The 22,280-nt window shown below is 43.8% G+C and overlaps 1 protein-coding gene, 1 non-coding gene and 1 pseudogene across 15 annotated transcripts in view; 1 reads left to right on the forward strand and 2 right to left on the reverse strand.

Annotated features, from left to right (window-relative positions):
- The window catches only part of eps8a (EGFR pathway substrate 8a, signaling adaptor), a 245,891-nt gene that overhangs the window by 103,248 nt on the left and 120,363 nt on the right, over positions 1 to 22,280 (reverse strand). For 9 of the 14 annotated variants that reach the window (XM_070897554.1, XM_070897560.1, XM_070897553.1 and 6 more), the window contains exons 2-3: positions 7,441 to 7,520; positions 3,667 to 3,743 (exon numbers count right to left, since the gene is read on the reverse strand). In XM_070897554.1, coding sequence (XP_070753655.1) covers positions 3,667 to 3,743; positions 7,441 to 7,502 — 139 coding nt within the window. In that variant the 5' untranslated portion in view covers positions 7,503 to 7,520. Of the gene's footprint in view, positions 1 to 3,331; positions 3,413 to 3,666; positions 3,747 to 7,440; positions 7,521 to 22,280 lie in introns of those variants that run through there. The other 5 variants (XM_070897562.1, XM_070897561.1, XM_070897559.1 and 2 more) reach the window with 3 other exon arrangements.
- On the forward strand, positions 8,460 to 8,693 carry LOC139279122 (U2 spliceosomal RNA; annotated as a pseudogene).
- trnay-gua (transfer RNA tyrosine (anticodon GUA)) lies at positions 20,867 to 20,957 on the reverse strand. Its single transcript is given in 2 exon segments — positions 20,867 to 20,902; positions 20,922 to 20,957. It is a non-coding gene; the product is annotated as a tRNA-Tyr (tRNA).

Below are 22,280 nucleotides of genomic sequence, written 5' to 3' on the forward strand. Positions count from 1 at the left end.
CCGATCGTCGTTGGATGGGGGGTCCAATTGTGTTTGGAGGGGGTCCAATCGCCTGAGCGGAGGCTCACCTGGCGTCGTCGAGGATTAGGGATCGGGTGGGGCACCCGAGTCGACGTCGAAGAAAGAGGTCCAGGTTGCCGTTGCAGAAGGCTCGGTCGCTGGTAGTCTGGTCGTCGTCGTCGCTGCTGAGAGGCGTAGGCGTTTGGAGGGAAGGTTCAGCCTGAGGTAGGCCCGAATTTGTGGGATTTGTAGGATTAGGGTTTAGGGTAAACTATTAAGAAAATGGACCCCTTCTTAGGGTCTATTAACGCTAGGGGAAGTTTAGACAGTGGGAGGGGGGGGGGGGAGGTTGAGGGTGAAAAGTTGTCGGATGACGGAAGATGATGAGGGTAAAGTTGTTTTGGCAGAGGAGCTCCCCTAGAGAGCTACCACCCCGGCGGCTATCTTAACAGAAGATGGCATAAGGATAAAGTATTATTTAAATGGTGATGGCTTGAGAAGTGTTGATGTACAGAGGGACCTGGGTATCCTTGTACACCAGTCATTGAAATGAACATGCAGGTACAGCAAGCAGTTAGGAAGGCAAATGGTATGTTGGCCTTCATTCAAGAGGACTTGAGTACAGGAGCAAGGATGTCTTACAGTTATACAGGGCCTTGGTGAGACCGCACCTGGAGTAGTATGTGCAGTTTTGGTCTCCTTACCCAAGAAACGATTTACTTGCCAGAGAGTGCAGCGAAGTTTCACCAGACTGATTTCTGGGCTGGCAGGACTGTCGTATGAGGAGAGATTGGGTCGACTAGGCCTGCAATCACTAGAGTTTAGAAAAATTAGAGGGGATTTCATTGAAAGGTATAAAATTCTGACTGGATTGGATAGACTGGATGCAGGGAGGATGTTTCCCCTGGTTGGGAAGTCTAGAACAAGGGGTCACAGTCTCAGGATACGGGGTAGGAAATTTAGGACCGAGACGAGGAGAGTTTTTTTTCACTCAGAGGGTGGTGAACCTGTGGAATTCTCTACCATAGAAGGCTATGGAGGCCAAGTCACTGAATATATTTAAGAGGGAGATAGATAGATTTCCAGACACAAAAGACATCAAGGGGTATGGAGAAAAAGTGGGAATATGGTGTTGAGATAGAGGATCAGCCATGATCATATTGAATGGCGGTAGGCCGAATGGCCTACTACTGCTCCTATGATTCAAGCAAGTCTGTTTAAAGTCACCCCTCCCATTTTTCCTCTATGGACTCCAATGCATTTCTTGCATGAGAAAGGCCCTCTCCTTCCTCTGGTCTCAATCTCAGCTATACTTGCTTTTGATATTTCTACCTGAAAGTGACATCTGCATGATTATCTGGTTCACTGTTTTGGATTACAAAAAGCTGCTGCAGATTCCCACAAGAGAAGCTCCAAAGTAAAGAGAAGCAAGCATGCTGTTTTGATGAGGACAAAGCTGAGTTAACCGAGTGTCTAGGTTTAGGATGTTCTGCTCCTCCCAAGCTTTGCCAGCTGTCAAGATAGTTCCGGTTTAATTCTCTTTGAGCTAGCCTTAATGTTAAGACGGGTTCTGTGCTGCATATAGTTGTCTAATGTAGTGGCTTTAATATTTTTTGATGAATTGTTTCTGGTTTACTGGTTCAATTTATGGGATAGTTCTTTGAGAGCACAAACATCATGGTTCAAATGGTATACTGGTTTGTTTAGAACACTTAATATGTTTGGAGTTAGGAAATTTACCTGCAACCCTTTGCTCTCTTAGAATATCCTTAACAGATTGTATATGAGTAATTTAAGACACGATATGTGGTAAAGTGCAGAATGCTTGGGAGGAACAGGTGACTTTGGACCCATGGTTCCCAAAGTTCTCCACCAATGTGGCTTTTCATCTGTCAGGTCTGGGTCTATATTAGACTAATTAACAGAGACTGATTTCTATGATTAGTCAACAACTTCATTACTGTATCATGTGATTACCAGGATGGTAGAAGGAAAATTGGATGGACCTTGGTCTTTTTCATCCAGCAATTCCCAAGTACATAATTTATGTAACATGGCCTAGCCACAAACTTTCTAAGATTCTATTTAGAGTATTTTTCTACTTGGCTACACTCTTGAAATGGAGGGTGAAGCATGGAGAAGGAGAATAATTTACTTCAGGGGTTTTAATCTATACAATAACATTAGTTATTTAAGAACATAACTTGGCTAATGAGAAAAGGTGAGAAGAGGAGGGAGAGAGTCATTGGGAGCGGGCAGGGAAGTGGAGTTGAGGCCAGGATCAGATCAACCATGATCTTATTGAATGGCCGACTCCTACTCCTATTTCTTATGTTTTTATGTAGGAAGAGACAGGTATGCATATACACGTGAGCGCATAATATTTTTCTATTCTCTTCATTTAATTAAGCTGTTAATGAAACCTTCAATAGTTGACAGCAATGAAAATTAAATCTGAGCATGAAACCTTTTATTAGAATACATTTTAGCAATCTTCCATTAGATTATAAAAGTGAAGCCATTTATTTAATCAACCGTATTAATGACTTACAAATGGATAAGCTCATTTCTCTAGTCCCCACCGATAAAATATTAACATACCTTTTTACAAAGTTCAAATTTCATCCCGCAGATATATATTTACACAATTAGTAAGAGGCCGACCATTTGAGTAAGGAAATGTGTCGTAAAAAACATTCCTCAATTAAAATTATTTTTTTGCACCATCAGCACAAAGACTAGAATAATAAGAACTGTTGGCCCAGATTTTGCTGTCAAAATAACAGTGAGGTTAATGGCGTTCACTGTTATTTATGTGCAAATGATCCAGCTATTTCTGGTGAGGGTCAGATGTTTGGTTAAACGCAGAAATCCAAAGTCCTAGTTGCTGCAGTGTGCCGTTAGCTTCACAAAATCAGTACCTCACCTTTACATAAGAACATAAGAACATAAGAAATAGGAGCAGGAGTCGACCATTTGAAATGCATTGAAAGTTAAGTCAAGTAATTTCAGTACCCTTTTAATGACGTGATAAGTGTTAATTACTGCCAATCAGCATCTCTGGCACTGATTAACTATTACAAGTGCGGAGTTTCATACCTTCCGGTTTTAATTGTTGAAGTTTTTAAAAAAAAACATTTTTAAATTTTTTTTTAAACTTCTCCTTTCGGTCTTTTGTTCTCTCTCTCCCTCAATCCAATCTTTCTTTCCCTCTCTTTATGGTACCCAATTTGGCATAAAGTTCATCCACTCTAATTCACATTTTTCTCAGTCCTTGCGCTAATTTCAATCTGATGGTTTCAGAACACACACAGTTGCTTGTCCTACTCACTCAGGTCCCAGATGTTCAGTTTCCCTCGCTGCGACTTAATCAGCTGGCACTTTCAGCAACTTGGCACGCAAAAAATTTAAAAACCTAAACGTGCAAAGGGTGAGTCTAACTAACGGCAGATGCTGTTAGATGCCCTGCTACAGCAAAATCTGTTAAATGAAATGAACAAATCCAAAAACAACATATTTATTTGAATCAAGTTAGTGTAGAAAAAGGGAAGAGGAGGGGGAAGGGCAGGCGCAATGATCATCAATCATAAATCAAGAATAAAAATGCACTTACACAACAATTATGTACTAAATGGTATTTGCAAAAGGATTTCATACTTAACTCACCATACAAGGCTTTCCCACTTGTCTTTGATGAAGTATTGTCCATCGCTGGTTGGGTCACTGTTTGAGAAGCATAGCCACTATAAAAATAAGAACCAGAATGTTGAATCTGAGAGAATGTGCTCTATTCCACCTCCCTCAAAAATGTAAGAAAATTATACACAAGTTTCTAATTTTGGAATTCATTTATTCTGCATCAACTCTTCATTATCTTATCATCCCAAAGCACTTAAGAAACCAAAAGTGGCATTCGTGCTTTTGCTACATTTGAATATAATAGAAATGCATTAAACATATTCAATACAGGTTGAACCTCCCTCTTCCGGAACCCTCGGGACCTGTCCTATTCTGGATAAAGGATTTTTCCAGATGAGAGGTGGTCACGTTAAATTGGATGGTACAGATACTGAGCAAGGGGATATCAGGGCTGGCTGGCTTAGGGTTAGCAGAGAGATCATGGTGGATCACGGGGTCAGGCCAGCAATTGCAGCGAGGAAGGACTTCAATTTGTTCATGTCGGAGTTCTGCACATGCGCCACCCAGTGGCCAGGAATGTTTCTGGACGAGGGGTGGTTCCGGATAAGGGAGTTCTGGATAAGGGAAGTTCAACCTGTACAGCTAAAATAATGACTGATTCTTAATCTCAAAAGCACTAACACAGGAAGAGCAATGATTTTTTGACCACTATCTTGCATAATTCTAATTTATTCACTTGGAATATCATCCTGCAGCCAAGTGCCATATCAATCTATTACACCCAAGTTGAATTTAGTTGGGAAATTAAATAAAGATGAACTACCTTCAACATAGTCTTGTTCGTTGAACATGGTTTTATCCTTCACATTATCGAGGGGAAATTATCGAGAATGTTTATAACGAGAATCATGCCATCTTGTCCAATTTCATACTTCATAGAAGAATCTTCTACCAAACAATCTTTGTTTGTTTGACAAATAGCCTGCAGTATAGGCTATGATCAAAAGGAACACAGTTGAAGCTAGGTACAAACATTGGGAGGGAGAATGGGACTGTTGTATGGGAAGGGCAATAAACTATTTTCAGAGATTGAGGAAAGCCCATATGTAAAACAGGGAATCTCATTTTCTTCCTAAATGATTTGTTCCCCACACACCTTGAGTGTACCAAATTAGAGCCAGAAAATGTGTAGGTTAACTATGGCATTAAGACCTGCCTTGTGACTAACGCCTCAAAGAGTGGCTCTTGAGGAGAAAAGAAGTCTGAACAATGAATGACTACCAGCGAAGGTAGAAGATTATTTCATCTGGCTAGGATACAGAGTCAAAAATACAACACAGATCACAGAACTGCAGCTCAAGTGAAATGAACTGATATTTCAATTGATGCTGGTCAAACATGCTGCATCCCATTAAGTATTGTCACCTCATCAGATTTCCTCAATTTTTACTCCCATGGAAAAGAACATCGAAATCTACTTAAATCTTGAGTCCAGTTATACAATGTCAAATCTTTAAAGATATATATAAAATAACTTAAAGGTTGAAAAGCAGGTCAAACAGTCGCTGAATCAGATAAAATATTGTGGATCTATTGGGAAAATATAAAACTCAAACCATGTAATGAAATTTTTAAAGTTGTGACTGTCTTAAGTGCTAGAAGTTGAAGGTCACAAGATTCAATTACAAATATATTATTGAGAGCAAAGCTAACATGCTTTTGTGGGATTGTGTGTCTAGGGACTCTCCATGTACCTTCCTGGAACTTTGATACTGACATTCTCCTACTAACTTTGTAATGATTGAATAGCACAAACTCAAACAATTCTACATATATTACAAATAGAAGAAAAGTTGTCAATACCACAAATCTCTTCCACTTACATTACAGACACACACTCCTCTTAAAATTGAATTTTTTTTTGTCTGCTTCATGCATGCCCAGCAAGGAAAGTCAGTTTAAAAATAAAGTCTTTGGGTAACAACTGAATCGCCTGTGGAATATCCAGAGACTCTAAACTTTGTCTACCCTTACACCCTCCCAAAGCAAAGCTACAAGCAGACTGTGGAAAAAGAGGAAAGGAAAGGTTGCAGGAATATTGACAGACATGGGCAACATAAAACAGGTCCAGTCCCAACTAATGACAAAGACTGTGGCTATATTGCACCCATCAATCTCAGGTCCAAACTGGGGAGTTAGTTGTGTAGCCAGGCAGTAAGAATAAGGTACTGCAGGTTATGAATTGAAAAAGTGTTTTTCACAACCTCAGGACGTCCCAAAGTGCTTTACAACCAATTAAGTTCTTTTGAAGTACAGTCACTGTTGTAATGTAGGAAACACAGCAACCAATTTGCACGCAGCGAGGTCCCATGAACAGATAATCTGTTTTAAGTGACGTGCTGTGGTAGAACCTTCATCAAATCAATTTTGCGCTCTGAGTAACTGAAGTGTATGTACTGCTTCTTGAGTGCAAACCCAATTCCAAAAACGAACCAAAGAAATGTGGTTATCACAGATCAATCAAATCCCAGAAAGTGGGACTTCTACAATGTACAGATGGATTCAATTAGTTTATTAAATAACTGCTTGTGAAAAAGTAATTGTCTGTAGATATTGCTTTTAATTTATTTTCTAACAAATTTTCATTCCTCGAGTTAAGTTGAATGCTTTTAAAGTACTGAGCAAATAGTTCTTTTCCACAGATCTGCCTTCTTTGAAATGGAGAATTACAGAAGGCATTTTAACATCTTCAGCAAAACACATGAATTCTAAATATTTTCACACTTCAGCGGTGTGCATGATTTCTGTACAAATCCAGCTCTGGCCCATCTGTGATCTGCGTGTGTTTATGTACCATTTGGGTGTTCCAAATGGTGATCAATCTTTTACCTAAACATTCCTGTATAACTTTAAACGAGGAACATTTTTGGACTATAAAAAAACCAAAACTCAGCTTCGGGCTAAACAGTGCATTGATGTTATTTTGCTAGGTAATTGACTTTCAATGGCATTACCACCGCCAAATCCCTCACCATCAACATCCTGGGAGGTCACCATTGACCAGAGATCAACAAGACCAGCCACATGAATACTATGGCTACAAGGGCAAGTCAGAGGCTGGGTATTCTGGGGCGAATGTCTCACCTCCTGACTCCCCAAAGCCATTCCACCGTCTACAAGGCTCAAGTCAGGAATGTGATTTGCCTGGATGAGTGCAGCTCCAACAACACTCAAGGAGCTTGATACCATCCAGGACAAAGCAGCCAGCTTGATTGGCACCCCATCTTCAATATTCACTCCCACCGTGGCTGCAATGTGTATCATCTACAAGATGCACTGCAGCAACTCACCAAGACATCTTCAACAGCACCTCACAAACCCACGATCTCTACCACCTAAAAGGACAAGGGCAACAGGCGCCTGGGAACACCATCACCTCCAAGTTCCCCTCCAAATTACACACCATCCCGACTTGGAAATATATCGGCATTCCTTCATCACCACTGGTCAAAATCCTGGAAGTCCCTCCCTAACAGCACTGGGAAGAAGGAAAAATAAATGAGAGAACTTGCTCCCTTCGGAAACTCATCCTCTCCAGGTACTCTGTAGGTCTCCAAACATTTGTAATGCGACGGAACAAGAAAAATTAAAGCAAGTCAGTGTTCATAAACTGCTAATTTAGATTGTTAGTTTCTTCATCTTCCTAAAGTTTAAAAAAAAAGAAAAGCAACATGGCTCATAGCCAAGGTGTGGTTATGCTCGAGAGATTTAAACACTAACTTGAAAATTTGGCAAACATACTTCAGTGGAGAAGAGTAGGATCCAAATCCTTCCTGGCAGTAGCTCGAGAGATGTCCATTCATATTTGGCTCGTCTCAAAACTGTAATTTGAAAGTAGCAATAATTTCTTTGTGAACTGGATGAAGAGTATGTTTGCATAACATATGAAGCATCATTAGTTGCAATATACAAAGTACCAAAAAAATTTATATTTATATATGGGGTATCACAATAGCGTACTTTGTTTTCATTAAAGGTTTAAAAATTGATGCAACCCAAAGGCAATCTGCATGCCTGCTCTACTAGCAAAACACAAATCCATGCTGTTTCATAGCACTACAGGGATTGAAATTTGATGACTACAGACCAACAAGGTGCTAATTGTTTACTCAAACACCATTTGTTTGCATATCACACACACCTAAGCTCTGAACTCATTTTCCAATGTAAAATAGAACTCACGGTATGTGAAAATAACCACTCAAATTACAAACTATGCGCCCGAGTGTCATGCCAATTTACAAAGTAAATAATGCATGCTCACGGTGAAAATAATCACATGATTTAATGCATGCTTGATTCTATTAAAAGGCATGGATGAGGGTGATTTAAGGTAGCCAAATATCCTGCCCCAACGATTCATCTGTTGTGCATTTCACACTGAAACTGTACAACATATGCACATAACCCAACAAATTAGGCTAATACTTCAGTTTTAATTCACAATCTAAAGTAACAGATCGTAGTCACGGATGCCCAATCAGCTACAAAGTGGCCTTGAAAAGCAACACTGCGTCATATGGGTAAAGTATACAGGATCTATGCAACAATTGCAAATATATATTCAATGACTTGTTTCCTAACCACTTTAAATTACCTCAAGCTTGCTTTGCACATGAAAATAATATTCCCAAGTTTGTGTAACGAGATAATGTATAGATCGCTCCAGCTAGGAGGTATAGGGAGATGTATTGAGAGAGAGAGGGTCTGTGAAGGATTGCCATCTTAAGCTCCACATGGCTGCCTGAGGTCTCCCAAATAAAGAGTTAAGCCTTTTGGCTAAGATCAAGTGTAGTACCGTTTCTGACCAGCCACCATGACCCCAGGGTGGTTCCTCCCTGGTCAGGAAGGTATATGCTTGCATTTTTGGAAACAGGAGGTGGGTGGGGAGGTTTGACCCATCCACCTCCACGGAGGTGTGTGGGGGACCTGACCCATCCACCTCCATGGCACGAACCTGGTATTGCAGTACTTCCAGGAACGGTGCAGTGGCTCTAGGCCTTTTGGCTAAGAGCATTGGCGCAGAGTGATCCTTGGCATGTGCAAGGTGACCTCTGGCGTTTGTGATTTGACAAAGAATTGGAACGATTGGCTACGAATTAAAAAAAAAGAGTTAGGTTGAATTAAGACTGTTCAAAAGACTATAAAATATACATGGTGTCAGAAGCGGAGACTTCCGATCTTTCTTTGAACGCATCTACAACCGAAATATTGGAACTGTAAGACTTTTGAGAGCCAATCGAAATCGACGTTAAGCAGTGCAGAACGTGCTTCCTACACATTGCGCGTGGATCTGTGAAGGGCGATAAATAGTCATAAGCTTGTAAAATAATCTAGAGGCATTAGTAAAGTAAATTTAAAGTGGCATGTTATTGTAGAGACTTGATTGAAAAAGTATTTCTACAAATACATGGCCACGCTATTTTACTATTAGACTTGTTCTAGTCCTCTGGTATTTGAACTGTATACATGTATGTGACAAACTCAAAGTCCTAAACTGTAGCGAGCTGTCATGACCACCACGGTGCCAATTCCCGCACACATTCCTCTCCCACCTCCATTGTAGGTGACTGGTGATTTGAAAGCCAACTGGAAAAAATTCAAACAGCTGTGGGTCAGCTATGAAATTATCACAAATATTGTGAAAAAGCCAAATAGAATTAGGGTTGCAATATTCATCATTGCCATTGGCAGAGATGCCCTAGATACCCACAATCAGAGGAAGACAAACAGGAAATTGAGATTATTTTGAAGCTCTGGGAAGAGCACTAAAGGTAAAACCAACATCATCTATGAACAGTACCAGTTTAACAACTGTGTACAAGGGGACGAGCGGTTTGACAGATATCTCATGAAAGTAAGAGAGCTAGCATCAATGAAAGTAAGAGAGCTAGCATCATCATGTGATTTCGGCAATTTGAGGGATGATTTCATCAGAGACCGCATAGTCTGCGGAATATCTGATAATACTCTGCGGAAGAGGCTGTTGCATAAATCAAGCCAAACACACTATAAATGTGTGATGCTCTGTAAAGCTAGAGACCACAGTTGCGCAAATGAAATCCATGAAGCTCACTAAAACAGACTCTGAAGATGTCAAAGCTGTCAGATAAAAATCCCAATCCACAAAGAAAGAATTCACAGACAAAGAGTTCACAAACAATTGCAGATATTGTGGCAAAAGACATTAGCTGTCAAAAACTAAATGCCCAGCACATGGGAAGATCTGCACAAGTTGCGGCTAAAAGAAAATCACTTTTCTCAAAAGTGCAGCAAAGTGGATCGAGGCAGAAGTCTCCACATAACCCTTAATGCAAGGGCAAGTGAAAAGTTCATGCACTATATGGAGAGAGAGTTATGATTCTGATTTTGAAGTCATAACTGTAAAGATGCTTGGTAAAGTTGATGGCACAATCAAGGACAAAGCTGACAGAAAGTATCCTAATAAGATTATGGCCACCTTCTCCATTAAAAGGTCAAATGGTAAAAATGCAAATAGATTGTGAGGCCACATGCAATGTGCTACCTCTTAGATTCATTTACCTTTAAGCCTTTACGTAAATATCTAAGACAATACAGTCATGATGCAACCATTCCAGTGGTAGGGACTTGTAATGTGCCACTGGAAAATACAAAGAACAAGCAAATGTATGTTGTGCCCTTTGTGATCATTGAGGGCCAAAGTGCCCCACTGATTGGCTCATGCACTGTTCAACAGCCATAACTGATAGAAGTGCAGCATCAGAACATCGCTGTGGTAAATGAACCACGTGAATCACAAACTACGAACAAGGCAAACATCTTGCTAGTGTCAAAAACTGAGGTCAACAATGCGTATCTGGATGTGTTTAAGGGACTTGGACACATGCCAAGGATAGTTCATCTTGAACTTAATGAATCAGCCACACCAGCTGTAATGCCACCCAGACGGATGCCAATAGCGATCAAACAAACGCTAAAAGAGCAACTCGATCATTTGGAAAAACGACAAATCATCACGAAAGTAGTTGAACCAACGGACTGGTTTTCCAGTCTAGTGACTGTACAAAAATGAAATGGAAAGATACGAGTATGTATCAATCCTCAACATCTGAACAATGCCCTGAAACTATCCACTTCCTGTGATCGATGACATCTTGCCACAGATGTCAAATGTAAAGGTCTTCACTAAAGCAGACTGCAAGGAGGGTTTCTTGCAATGTGAACTAGACACAGAGTCCTCCTACCTCACTACTTTTCAGACTCCATAAAAGTATGCCATTTGGCATCAGTCCTGCCCCGGAAATCTTCCAGCAGAAGCTAGACCAGAACCTCGAGGGTCTAGATGGAGTCTACAAGATTGCAGATGATATCTTGATCACTGGACACAGTGAAACACTTAAAGACGCCAATCACGATCATGACGCAAACTTACACAAACTCATGCAGAGATGCAGAGAGCGAAACATCAAACTAAACTTCGATAAGTTCGAATACAAGAGCTCCTAAGTGAAATACATGAGACACAAAGCCGACCCAAGCAAAATGGTTGCAATCAATGAAATGCAGAAACCGCAGGATGTCGCAGGTGTACAACGATTTGTTGGCATGATAAAGTACCTCGCAAAATTCTTGCCAGACCTTGCAGACCTCAGCGACGGCATATTCAAAGACACTGTCTGGAAATGGACTGAAGAACAAGACAAAGCATTTGAAGCTATCAAACAACACGTGACAGATTCGCCAGTGCTCAGGTACTTTGACCACAAACTTGCAACCGAAGGTCAAGGAGGTGCTTTGAGCAAGGGTCTTGGGTTCAGCCTTCTGCAACAGGGACAACCAATTGCTTACGCGAGCTGAGCGCTCACTCCAGCAGAAACGTGATACTCTCAAAGTAAAAAGGAGCCGCTTGCTCAAGTCTTCGGAATGGAATAAAACCATCAATATGTACACGGTCGCAAGATCACGCTATGGACAGACCATATGCCTTTGGTTGCGATACGACGCAAGCCGTTATCTGCAGCACTCAAGTGACTACAACATCTGCTCATTCTGCCACATTGCAGCTAAGGTCTGGGGGGGCGAAGTGTGTTGGAGGGGCCGGCCTGGGGGCTCTGTGCCTCGGTGCGGGGAGTGTTCAGAGTGGGGGGACGGGTTGACTGCGCAGATGGCGGTTGGTGGATGGTGTGGTTGGTGTCGCGGGGACGTGGCTCCGGGGTGGCCGGGACTGGGGGCTCGACATCCGGGGGTGTTCTGCATTTGGGAAGGATTCTGGTGGGATGGGGCAGGGGGAGTGTTCCCAGTGTTGGGGGAGTCTGGAGCCGGGGGTGGCACGCTCTTGGGATGGGCTGTTTGGGGCTGGGATTGGGAGAGACTTCTTCACTTGGGGGAGTTGTTGGCCTGTGGGGTTCCCTGCCGCGGAGAGTTGTTGATGCCAGTTCATTGGATGTGTTCGGGAGGGAGTTGGATGTGGTCCTTGCGGCTGGGGAGGTGTGGCGGGGGTGTGGGGGGGGGAGGTGTGGCGGGGGCGTGGGGGGGGGGGAGGTGGGTGATCAGCCATGATCTTGTTGAATGGCGGTGCAGGCTCGAAGGGCCGAATGGCCTACTCCTGCACCTATTTTCTATGTTTTTATGTTTTTTTAACCAATATGATGTTGAAATAAAGTATCAACCAGAAAAAGAAATGTACCTAGCAGACACCCTCTCGTGGGCATACCTCGCAAACGTGGAGAGATCACAGTCAGAAATTGCAGTGGAATGCATCCACATGGTGGACTTTCTCTCACTCTCTAAACAAGGACTACCATACAATGCGCAACTGCAAGTGACTCCACACTACAACTGGTCATACAACAGATCACATCAGGATGGCCAGATAGAACACATGAATGCCCGCCTGAAACGCATGCATACTTCAAAGTTCGTGATGAACTCACAATACAGGATGGCATAGTCTTCAAAGGTTATCGCTGTGTCATACCAAAATCCTGGAGATCCGACATTCGTCAGCGACTTCATGCTGCTCACTCTGACGTCGAGCACTCTTCGACATGCCAGTGAATCCGTTTACTGGCCAGAATTGAACAGTGGACATAAAAAAACTACGTTTCAAAGTGTAAAACATGTAACACCCATCAATCGAGCCAACCAAAAGAACCACTGATAAGTCATGACCTCCGTCAGAGACTGTGGGAAAAGATTGGTTGTAGCATCTTCACACTCGATGGCAAAGACTACTTATGCACAGTGGACTACTATTCAAGACTATTTTGAGATAGACAATCTGCATGGAAAGAAAGATGCCACTGTCATCAAACAACCTCCCTGCAACTCACAATAGTTCATAAACTTTGCCACAGAAAATGGATTTGATCATGCAACAAGTTTACCAGAATATTCACAAAGCAACGGAAAGATTGAGAACGTGGTTAAGCTTGCAAAGTGGTTAATCAAGACGACAAAGCAAAACTGTGGTGACTTCTACATGAACTTTCTCATCTGGCGAAACAGATCAACTGAAGGCCTTGATAGTTCGCCAGCACAACGCTTACTCAATCGCCGCACAAAGACAAACATCCCAATCACAAATGAACTACTCAAACCAAGAATCATACATGGCATCATCGTCAACAAAGGAACCATGCCAAACAAGCAGACTACTACTACAGCACTTCCTACACTGCAGGAAGGAGAAACAGTGGACTCAAACAAACGCGAGAAAGCAAAGAGTGGCAAAAAGCTCAGGTTCAGAAACAAGTCAGTATTCGATCATATCAGGTCATTACAAAAGATGGCCGTGAATATCGCAGACATAGGAAACATCTAAGAGCAAGGAGACATTCATCGAAACTCCAGAGATCTGTGACACCCACACACGATCTGCTGACTACACAGCCAACTAACACGCGAAACAGCACTTCAACAACAACACATGAAAACAGGGATTTGTTGCTTGATATTTCCCGAGAGCACTGAAAGGGACTAAAGCGATCAGTACACAGAACACCACTGAAACAACCAGTTTGAGGCGAAGCAACAGAATCCGCACAACACCAAAATACCTGGAGCACTATGTACAGAAATAAGAAATCATGGATACTGGATACTTGGATAAAGAATTAATAAGACAAGAGTTTTGTTGTTGTTTGTTGAACTTGTAGTTGTTTAATACATGTATTCATAAGTTAACTACCTGTTTATATTGAAGCTAACTTTAATTCATTTTTGTTACTTATTAAAGGAAAGGTGTAATGAGATAATGTATAGCGCCCTCTAGCTAGGAGGCATAGGGAGCTGTATTGAGAGCGGATCTGTGAAGGAACGCTATCTTAAGCTCCACATGACTGTCTGAGATCTCCCAAATAGAGTTAAGTTGAACTAAGTGTTCAAGAGACAACAAAATATAGTTTCCAATGCAGTTTTTCTTTAATTCTCTTGAACTTTGAATCATCTATTCATTTTTTCCACTAGGTTTCCAGCATGTGAAAAAGTTCAAAGTTCAAATAAATAACAGAATAATGAAAATCAGTAGTGACACCTTTTCCCTTCAGGGATTGTGCTTTTAGACCACGGCACCATTCGCACACCATAGCATTCCCATGTGATCATTTGTTCTATTGACTGAAGGAAGCCAAGTATCAGAAGGTTATCAAAAGTCCCAATAAAGAATTACATCCTATTGATGTATGTTATCAAATCAGCTCTATGTTGTCAAATGAGAAATAAAACTGGAACAATGAAACAAATATTATATTTCATTATAGCCATGTTGTGTAAGAAAGCTAAACGCCAAGGTCCGAAGAATGATAAAGTAATGAAAAAAAGAATACCTACAGTTATGTAATCCACCTTTCCTTTTCAATAGTTAATCCCACGTACCATTTAACAATTCTTACAAAGTTTACGAATCAAGGTGATCTTTGGAACAAAAAGCAAAGCATGTCTGCCAAAACACACATTTTTTTCTACTTGCTAGAGACTTCAATCTCCATTCAATACTTTGAGGAATCTACTGATGATACTCTACCTAACTGTTGGAAGATGCATTGCAATAACTTCGAGCAGACAGTTCCAATGCCCTGCATCACTGTGCATTCCCATTCACAAAGTTGAAGCAATATTTAAATGACAATGACTGTCATTATTCCACAAGACCATATATTGTGCAAAATGTACACAAATTTAGAAAACATAAAACTATTAAGCTTTCCAAGCAAGTTGCCACCATACAATGAACTATCAGAGATATAGGGTTCAATTTTCCCGAATGCGATTTTTTGAAGAGTTACGCCCGTTTTTTTGGTGCCGACTACGCCTAAAAAAAATTTTAAGCTTCCCCGTTCTAGTTTTTGATATTGGTGCTGCACAGCCTGTCCTTTAGCTTTAGGGGTGGAGTCTAATGTCTGTGCTGCAAAAACGACCATGTGCGGAAAAAAAACGTTTTTTACGTGACTGGTATGGGGACATGCCGAGTACAGCTCCCGGTCTGCATTCAGCCATTTTTAAATAGCCAGTTGTGTGCGAGAACTTTAATTGTGTGGAAAAAAAGAAATCGGAGATGCAATATGCAACGCGGCTCAAGGATCAAGAATCTTTCACAGGACAAAGTGGAGGCCCTGGTTAATGTAATTGTGACCAGATGGCACAAGCTGGACACCAGCAGAGGTCAAATAAAAGTTTCACCAAAAGAAATTAAGAAACGCTGGGAGCAACTTTCAGAAGATTACTGTGCAATGGTGACCCAGAGGTCCGGAGGCCAGTGCGAAAAGTGGCAGGACCTTGGTCAAGCAGTTGGTGCAAGTAATATTTTCATTTATTTACTGGAATTGCAATTGTAAATGTGACCATCTGTATGTTCCATCCAGCAGAAAGACACCTTCTCTAATAAGTCATATTTTCATCTTTGCAGAGAAAGGTGGCCCACAACAAAAGAGAGAACACCAACAAGAGTAGGCCCGGCAAATCTGCACCAAGTGACATCCATGGAAGAGAAGATCGCTGCTTTGATGGGTCCTGCCTCGAGAAAAGCAACCACTAATGCACAAGCTGGGCCCACACTCTCGGGAGAGGGCAAGTCCTGCAAATTCCACAGTCTGGCTTTGCTAAAATGTTCGGTACAGTGTGGGCTAGCTATGCTTCGGTTCATGGGCAAGTCCTTCAAATGAGCCTGCTGCCTGCACTGAGAGAGCCTACTCATGCCACCTTGCCCCCTCCTCTGCTGCTAACCATTTGTCTGTTCGGTTATATTTTGCAGAACTTGAGGCCAACTCCAACAAGGCTGAAGCCAATGCAGAAGATGATTCAAATGCGGACGAGCCTGAAGGAGAACATCTTCCAATCCGACCTTCCAGACCAATAGCATGGGGGTGAGGGGGAGGGGGAGGGGGAGGAAGCAGCCCCCACTGTTGTACTCACTCTAGAGGTGGTGTTGGCGCCACCCATTGAGATGCCAGCCCCTTTCCTGAATGGTGAGTGTGTTGGGACATTTCATGGTTTCACACTGTCCGAGGCTGCGGGTCCCAGAGGGTTGCAGCGAGCCTCAACCAGGGCCCCACAGTCCGAGGCTGCGGGTCTCAGTGAGGTGCAGCGAGCCACACCCAGGGTGAGGAGGGGAAGGAGAGCCAACAGCGCTCTACTGAAATGCAGGATGTAACAGATGTGGTTCAGATGATGGCAATGAGTGGGGAGAGCATTGACCTTACGCGATCACTCCTGGACACCATCGGTGGGGTGGGCAATGAGGTATCAGGTCTGTCGGGAGAAGTAACAACACTCTCGCAAGAAATGAGAACACTGCCCAGCACATTAGGGACGGAATGTCGCAGGTAGCTGATCCTCATGTGCACCGACAGTGTATCAGCTACCTGCGACATTCCCTCCCTCATGTGCACAGACAGTGTGAGGGAATGTCAGATAGCTGCTGCAATAACGGAACACATCCAGACCCCGCGGCCCTTGACGGAATCAACTGCCGCTCCCACTCCAATCCCCAGACCAACCTCTGAAGAGGCCCAAGCCGGGTCTTCCACATTGCAGCCTGTCCACCCCACCGCCCCCGCTGCCCCCCACCCAAAGAAGAGCGCATTACCAGAGATGGCCGAAAGAATAAGCTTGGTACCAACCTGAGAAATGCTGTGCCACCGCCTGCGGGCAGAGGTGGAGTCACCAAGGCCAAGCGCAGCAGGCGGTCTTAGAACAAGGTGGAGGAGAGATGGGTGCAGCTTTTGTTTGCTGCTGTTATTGTTACTGTTCTCAAATTAAAAAGTGTGTAAGTGATGAAATTAACAAGTTTAAAGGTTTGTAAGTGATCTTAACTGAATACTTTAATAAATATTCTTGTATTAAACTTTAAAGTTAAGTACAAACAAGTGTAAAATTTTGAATAAAATATATATTTTAAATTATAACTGAATTATTTACATTTGTCCCATTAAGGAACAAGTCCAAACAGTAAACATGGTCCAGTTGGTATAGTTGCCACTGAGCCTTCAGGCAGCAAAGCATTCACGGATGAGCTGCTGGCGCAAGGCTCGAGCAATCGTTAAAGGTGCATGACGGCCCACCCTCCTCCGCTGTTGTGCTCCGGGTTCAGGTAGTTGCATGGCTTTCTCATCCTCCTCCTCATCATTTTCATCTTCATCAGCCACTCTGACCTCAGGTGGGTCTTCTACAACCAGCTGCTGCTGCCTCATGATGGCTAAGTAGTGTAGCATTCAGCAGACAACACTGAACTGCCCGACAATCTCAGGGGAGTATTGCAAGTAGCCTTCAGAATGGTCCAGGCATTGGAAATGCTGCTTTAAGATTCCAATGGTCCTCTCTTATGCTACGCTTCGCTATGTGCGACATGTATTTCCACTCGGCTTCCGTCCAGGTTATGCGTAGGGGTGTCATGAGCTCTGACCTCCTGGCTGCTGCTGAAACAAAGCAGATATAGCATTCTCGCATTGGATGAACGGATCATGATGCGCCCAGGATATCTCGCATCAACTGCCATGATGCGATGCAAGTCATCACAGATGAGCTGCATGTTCATGGAGTGGAAGCCTTTTCTGTTCCTGTACATCTCGGAATCCTCCAAAAAGGTGCTCGCAAGGCGATATGGGCACAATCAATGCAGCCCTGTATCTTGGGGAAGCCAGCAATCCTGGAGAAGCCCATAGCCCTGTCACGCATTGCCTGGGCGGTCATGAGGAACTTTGTCATCATTCCTCCTGGCTTATAGTGCAGCAGTCACCTGCCAAATGCAGATGTGTTGCATGTTGGGAAATGGTGCACACATCCCCAGTTGTGGCCTGAAATGATCCAGATGCATAGAATGAAAGTGCAGCTGCAACCTTTACTTCAACTGACAAAGCAGTCCTCCTGACGCTTCTAGGGTGCAGGTCTGCTTTTATTGACTCTCAGATCTCGGTTACAACTTCTTTGCAGAAACACAGCCTTCTCACAGTCTGCCTCACTCCGGTGCAGGTATGAACGCCTGTCTCGATATACCCGACGTGGGTAAGACCTCCTGCCCATCATCCTACGTGCTCAGAGGTTCCTCAGGTAATGCTGCCTAATCAATCTTCTCCTCCGCAGCACCAGCATGCAGATGGCTTGCACAAGGTATGGCATTGTCAATATTCCTCCCATAATTAAATTGTAGCTTTGCAACAACCTCAAAACAGGACAAAGTACTCACAACCTCTTCTTTCCTCTCGCTCTCCAATGTGCACGCCCTAGTATGTACCACACCCTGGTCTGCGCATGTGCAATAAGCCTCGCTTAGAACAGGAAGCCAGGCATTCAATGAAGACATTTGGGGCAACAAAGTCTAATGCAATTCTTCAACTTTGGATTTTTTTTTTCCAAAGTACCACCCCACCACCAAACGTCTCCTCACTGTGCTCGAGGGTCGGAGCATCCGGCCGACAGAATCACTCCCTCGCCTGGACACGGGCTCGGGGCTCGGCTTCCAATACCCGCCCCCCCATCGGGCTTCTTTTGAAGCCGAGTCAGTGTTCGGGCGGCGGAGCGATTCTGCCTGCTGATGCTCTGACCCTGAAGCCCAACGAAACGATGTTCGGTGGTGGGGTGCTAATTTTGAAAAAACAATCTAAAATTCAAGAATTGCATTAGACTTCCAATTTCTCCCCTTTTGAGTTTGAAAAAATTAAGATTTATGATGCATAAATCTTAATGATGCATAAATCTTAATGGACAGGATCAAACAAGAAATTAGGGATGCATGCAATAAAGATACAGCAGTTATCATGGGTGACTTTAATCTACATATTGATTGGGCTAACCAACTGATAGCAATGCGGTGGAGGAGGATTTCCTGGAGTGTATTAAGGATCGTTTTCTAGACCAATGTGTCAAGCAGCCAACCAGGCGGCTGGCCATCCTAGACTGGATGATGTGTAATGAGAAAGAACTAATTAGCAATCTTGTTGTGCGAGACCCCTTGGGGAAGAGTGACCATAATATGGTAGAATTCTTTATTAAGATGGAGAGTGACAGTTAATTCAGAAACTAGGGTCCTGAACTTAAGGAAAGGTAACTTCGATGGTTTGAGGCGTGAATTGGCTAGAAGGGTTGATGGTGGATAGGCAATGGCAAACATTTAAAGATCACATGGATGAACTACAACAATTGTACATCCCTGTCTGGAGTAAAAATAAAACGCGGAAGGTGGCTCAACCGTGGATAACAAGGGAAATTAAGGATAGTGTTAAATCCAAGTAGAGGCATATAAATTAGCCAGAAAAAGCAACAAACCTGAGGACCCAGAGAAATTTAAAATTCAGCAGAGGAGGACAAAGGGTTTAATTAAGAGGGGGAAAATAGAGTACGAGAAGAAGCTTGCCGGGAACACAAAAACTGACTGCAAAAGCTTCTATAGCTATGTGAAGAGAAAAAGATTAGTGAAGACAAACATAGGTCCCTTGAAGTCGGATTCAGGTGAATTTATAATGGGGAACAAAGAAATGGCAGACCAATTGAACAAATACTTTGGTTCTGTCTTCACAAAGGAAGACACAAATAGCCTTCCGGAAATACTAGGGGACCGAGGGTCTAGTGAGAAGGAGGAACTGAAGGATATCGTTATTAGGCGGGAAATTGTGTTAGGGAAATTGATGGGATTGAAGGCCGATAAATCCATGGGGCCCGATAATCTGCATCCCAGAGTACTTAAGGAAGTGGCCCTAGAAATAGTGGATTTGTATCACTAGGGGGTTACTATCACTAGTGGGGTAATGCTGGACAGGCTAATGGGACTCAAGGTAGATAAGTCCCCTGGTCCTGATGAAATGCATCCCAGGGTATTAAAAGAGATGGCGGAAGTTATAGCAGATGCATTCGTTATAATCTACCAAAAGTCTCTGAACTCTGGGGAGGTACCAGCAGATTGGAAAACAGCTAATGTAACGCCTCGGTTTTAAAAAAGGGGGCAGACTAAAGGCAGGTAACGCTAGGCCGGTTAGTTTAACATCTGTAGTGGGGAAAATGCTTGAAACTATCATTAAGGAAGAAATAGCGGGACATCTAGATAGGAATAGTGCAGTCAAGCAGACGCAGCATGGATTCATGAAGTGGAAATCATGTTTAACTAATTTACTGGAATTCTTTGATATAACGAGCATGGTGGATAGAGGTGTACCGATGGATGTGGTGTATTTAGATTTTCAAAAGGCATTCGATAAAGTGCCTCATAAAAGGTTACTGCAGAAGATAAGGGTACGCGGAGTCAGAGGAAATTTATTAGCATGGATAGAGAATTGGCTTGCGAACAGAAAGCAGAGATTTGGGATAAATGGGTCCTTTTCGGGTTGGAAATTGGTGGTTAGTTGTGTGCCACAGGGATCGGTGCTGGGACCACAACTGTTTACAATATACATAGATGACCTGGAAGAGGGGACAGAGTGTAGTGTCACAAAATTTGCAGATGACACAAAGATTAGTAGGAAAGCGAGTTGTGTAGAGGACACAGAAAGGCTGCAAAGAGATTTCGATAGGTTAAGCAAATGGGCTAAGGTTTGGCAGATGGAATACAATGTCTGAAAGTGTGAGGTCATCCACCTTGGGGAAAAAAAAACAGTAAAAGGGATTATTATTTGAATGGGGAGAAATTACAACATGCTGCGGTGCAGAGGGACCTGGGGGTCCTTGTGCATGAAACTCTTTTGGAGAAAAGTACACTAGCTCCTTCGAGCCGGAATTGAACCGGCGACCTAAGGATGACTTTGCTGAATATTCCACTACAGTCCTCCGCTCTACCAACTGAGCTATCGAGGCATGAAACTCTTTTAGAGTCTACCTGCAAAACATAAAACATCTATCCGTGCCACCCGACCTGGATGACACACCAGACATTTACAAGGCCCTTTTTTTCTTTTTTTTTTTTGTTTTTTTTTTTTGGGCACTAAAATCAAATTTTTTCCTTTTTCCAGTGCCCCCTATAAAAGGAGAGGGGGACACTAAAAGCACCGGCAATTAAAACAAAATAAACTTTAAAACGTAAAATCAAATTAAAATTTGGTTGCCGGGCGTGATGATGCACTCCAGTCCCTCCGGTGCCCACCTCTCGCGGAAGGCCGCGAGCGTACCGGTGGACACCGCGTGCTCCATCTCCAAGGACACCCTGGACCGGATGTAAGAGCGGAAGAGAGGCAGGCAGTCAGGTTGGACGACCCCCTCGACCGCCCGCTGCCTGGACCGGCTGATGGCACCCTTGGCCGTGCCCAGGAGCAGTCCTACGAGGAGGCCTTCGGACCTACCCGCTCCCCTCCGCACAGGGTGCCCAAAGATCAGGAGAGTGGGACTGAAGTGCAGCCAGAATTTCAGGAGCAGCCCCTTCAAATAATGGAACAGGGGCTGCAACCTTGTGCACTCAATAAAAACATGGAACACGGACTCCTCCAGACCGCAGAAATTGCAGGCGGCCTGGGAGTCCGTGAACCGGCTTAAAAATTTATTGCACGGCACTGCTCCGTGCACCACCCTCCAGGCCAAGTCCCCGATGAATAGTGGGAGGACCCCCGCGTAGAGTGCCCTCCATCAGGGACCCCCGCCTCCTCCGGACAGCAAGATGGTACGCCATGGCGTGTCCGGACGGTCGGCGAGGATGGCAAAGTTGAGAGTGTGCAGGAGCAGCCCGTACAGGAAACCCCTCCGCGCAGAACTGAAAGGCACGGAGGGGATTTCCCCGAGGCGGCTCAAGTTGTGAGGCGCCGGCCCCCGAGGGAGGTTCCGGGGTTTGGCGCCGATGAGGAATTCCGTCCGGATGGGGGTCAGTTCGGACGGGATCTCCCCACGTGCTTGAGCCTCCTCAAATGCACCTAACGGAGTCAGGGCCCAGAGCTGTTTTTAGCGACTCGATGGCATCGGCCGCGTGGCGGACGTTGGCAGAGTGTAGGCGCCGCGCCAGCATGTCTGGCGCCATCCAGCCCGCTCCTCCGCCATCGAGCAGGTCCCTGACCCTGGTCACCTCACCAGCCACAGCCCTCTCTTCCGACCGCCACATAAAACCTCGGTCGTGGAGGTACGGATTCCCGAGCAGCGGCTCCTGCAGGACGGCCGCCACTCCAGCCGGCGGAGAGCTGCGCTTGGTGGAGACT

The sequence above is a fragment of the Pristiophorus japonicus genome, chromosome 13, assembly GCF_044704955.1.
Source record: "Pristiophorus japonicus isolate sPriJap1 chromosome 13, sPriJap1.hap1, whole genome shotgun sequence".
NCBI lineage: Eukaryota > Metazoa > Chordata > Chondrichthyes > Pristiophoridae > Pristiophorus > Pristiophorus japonicus.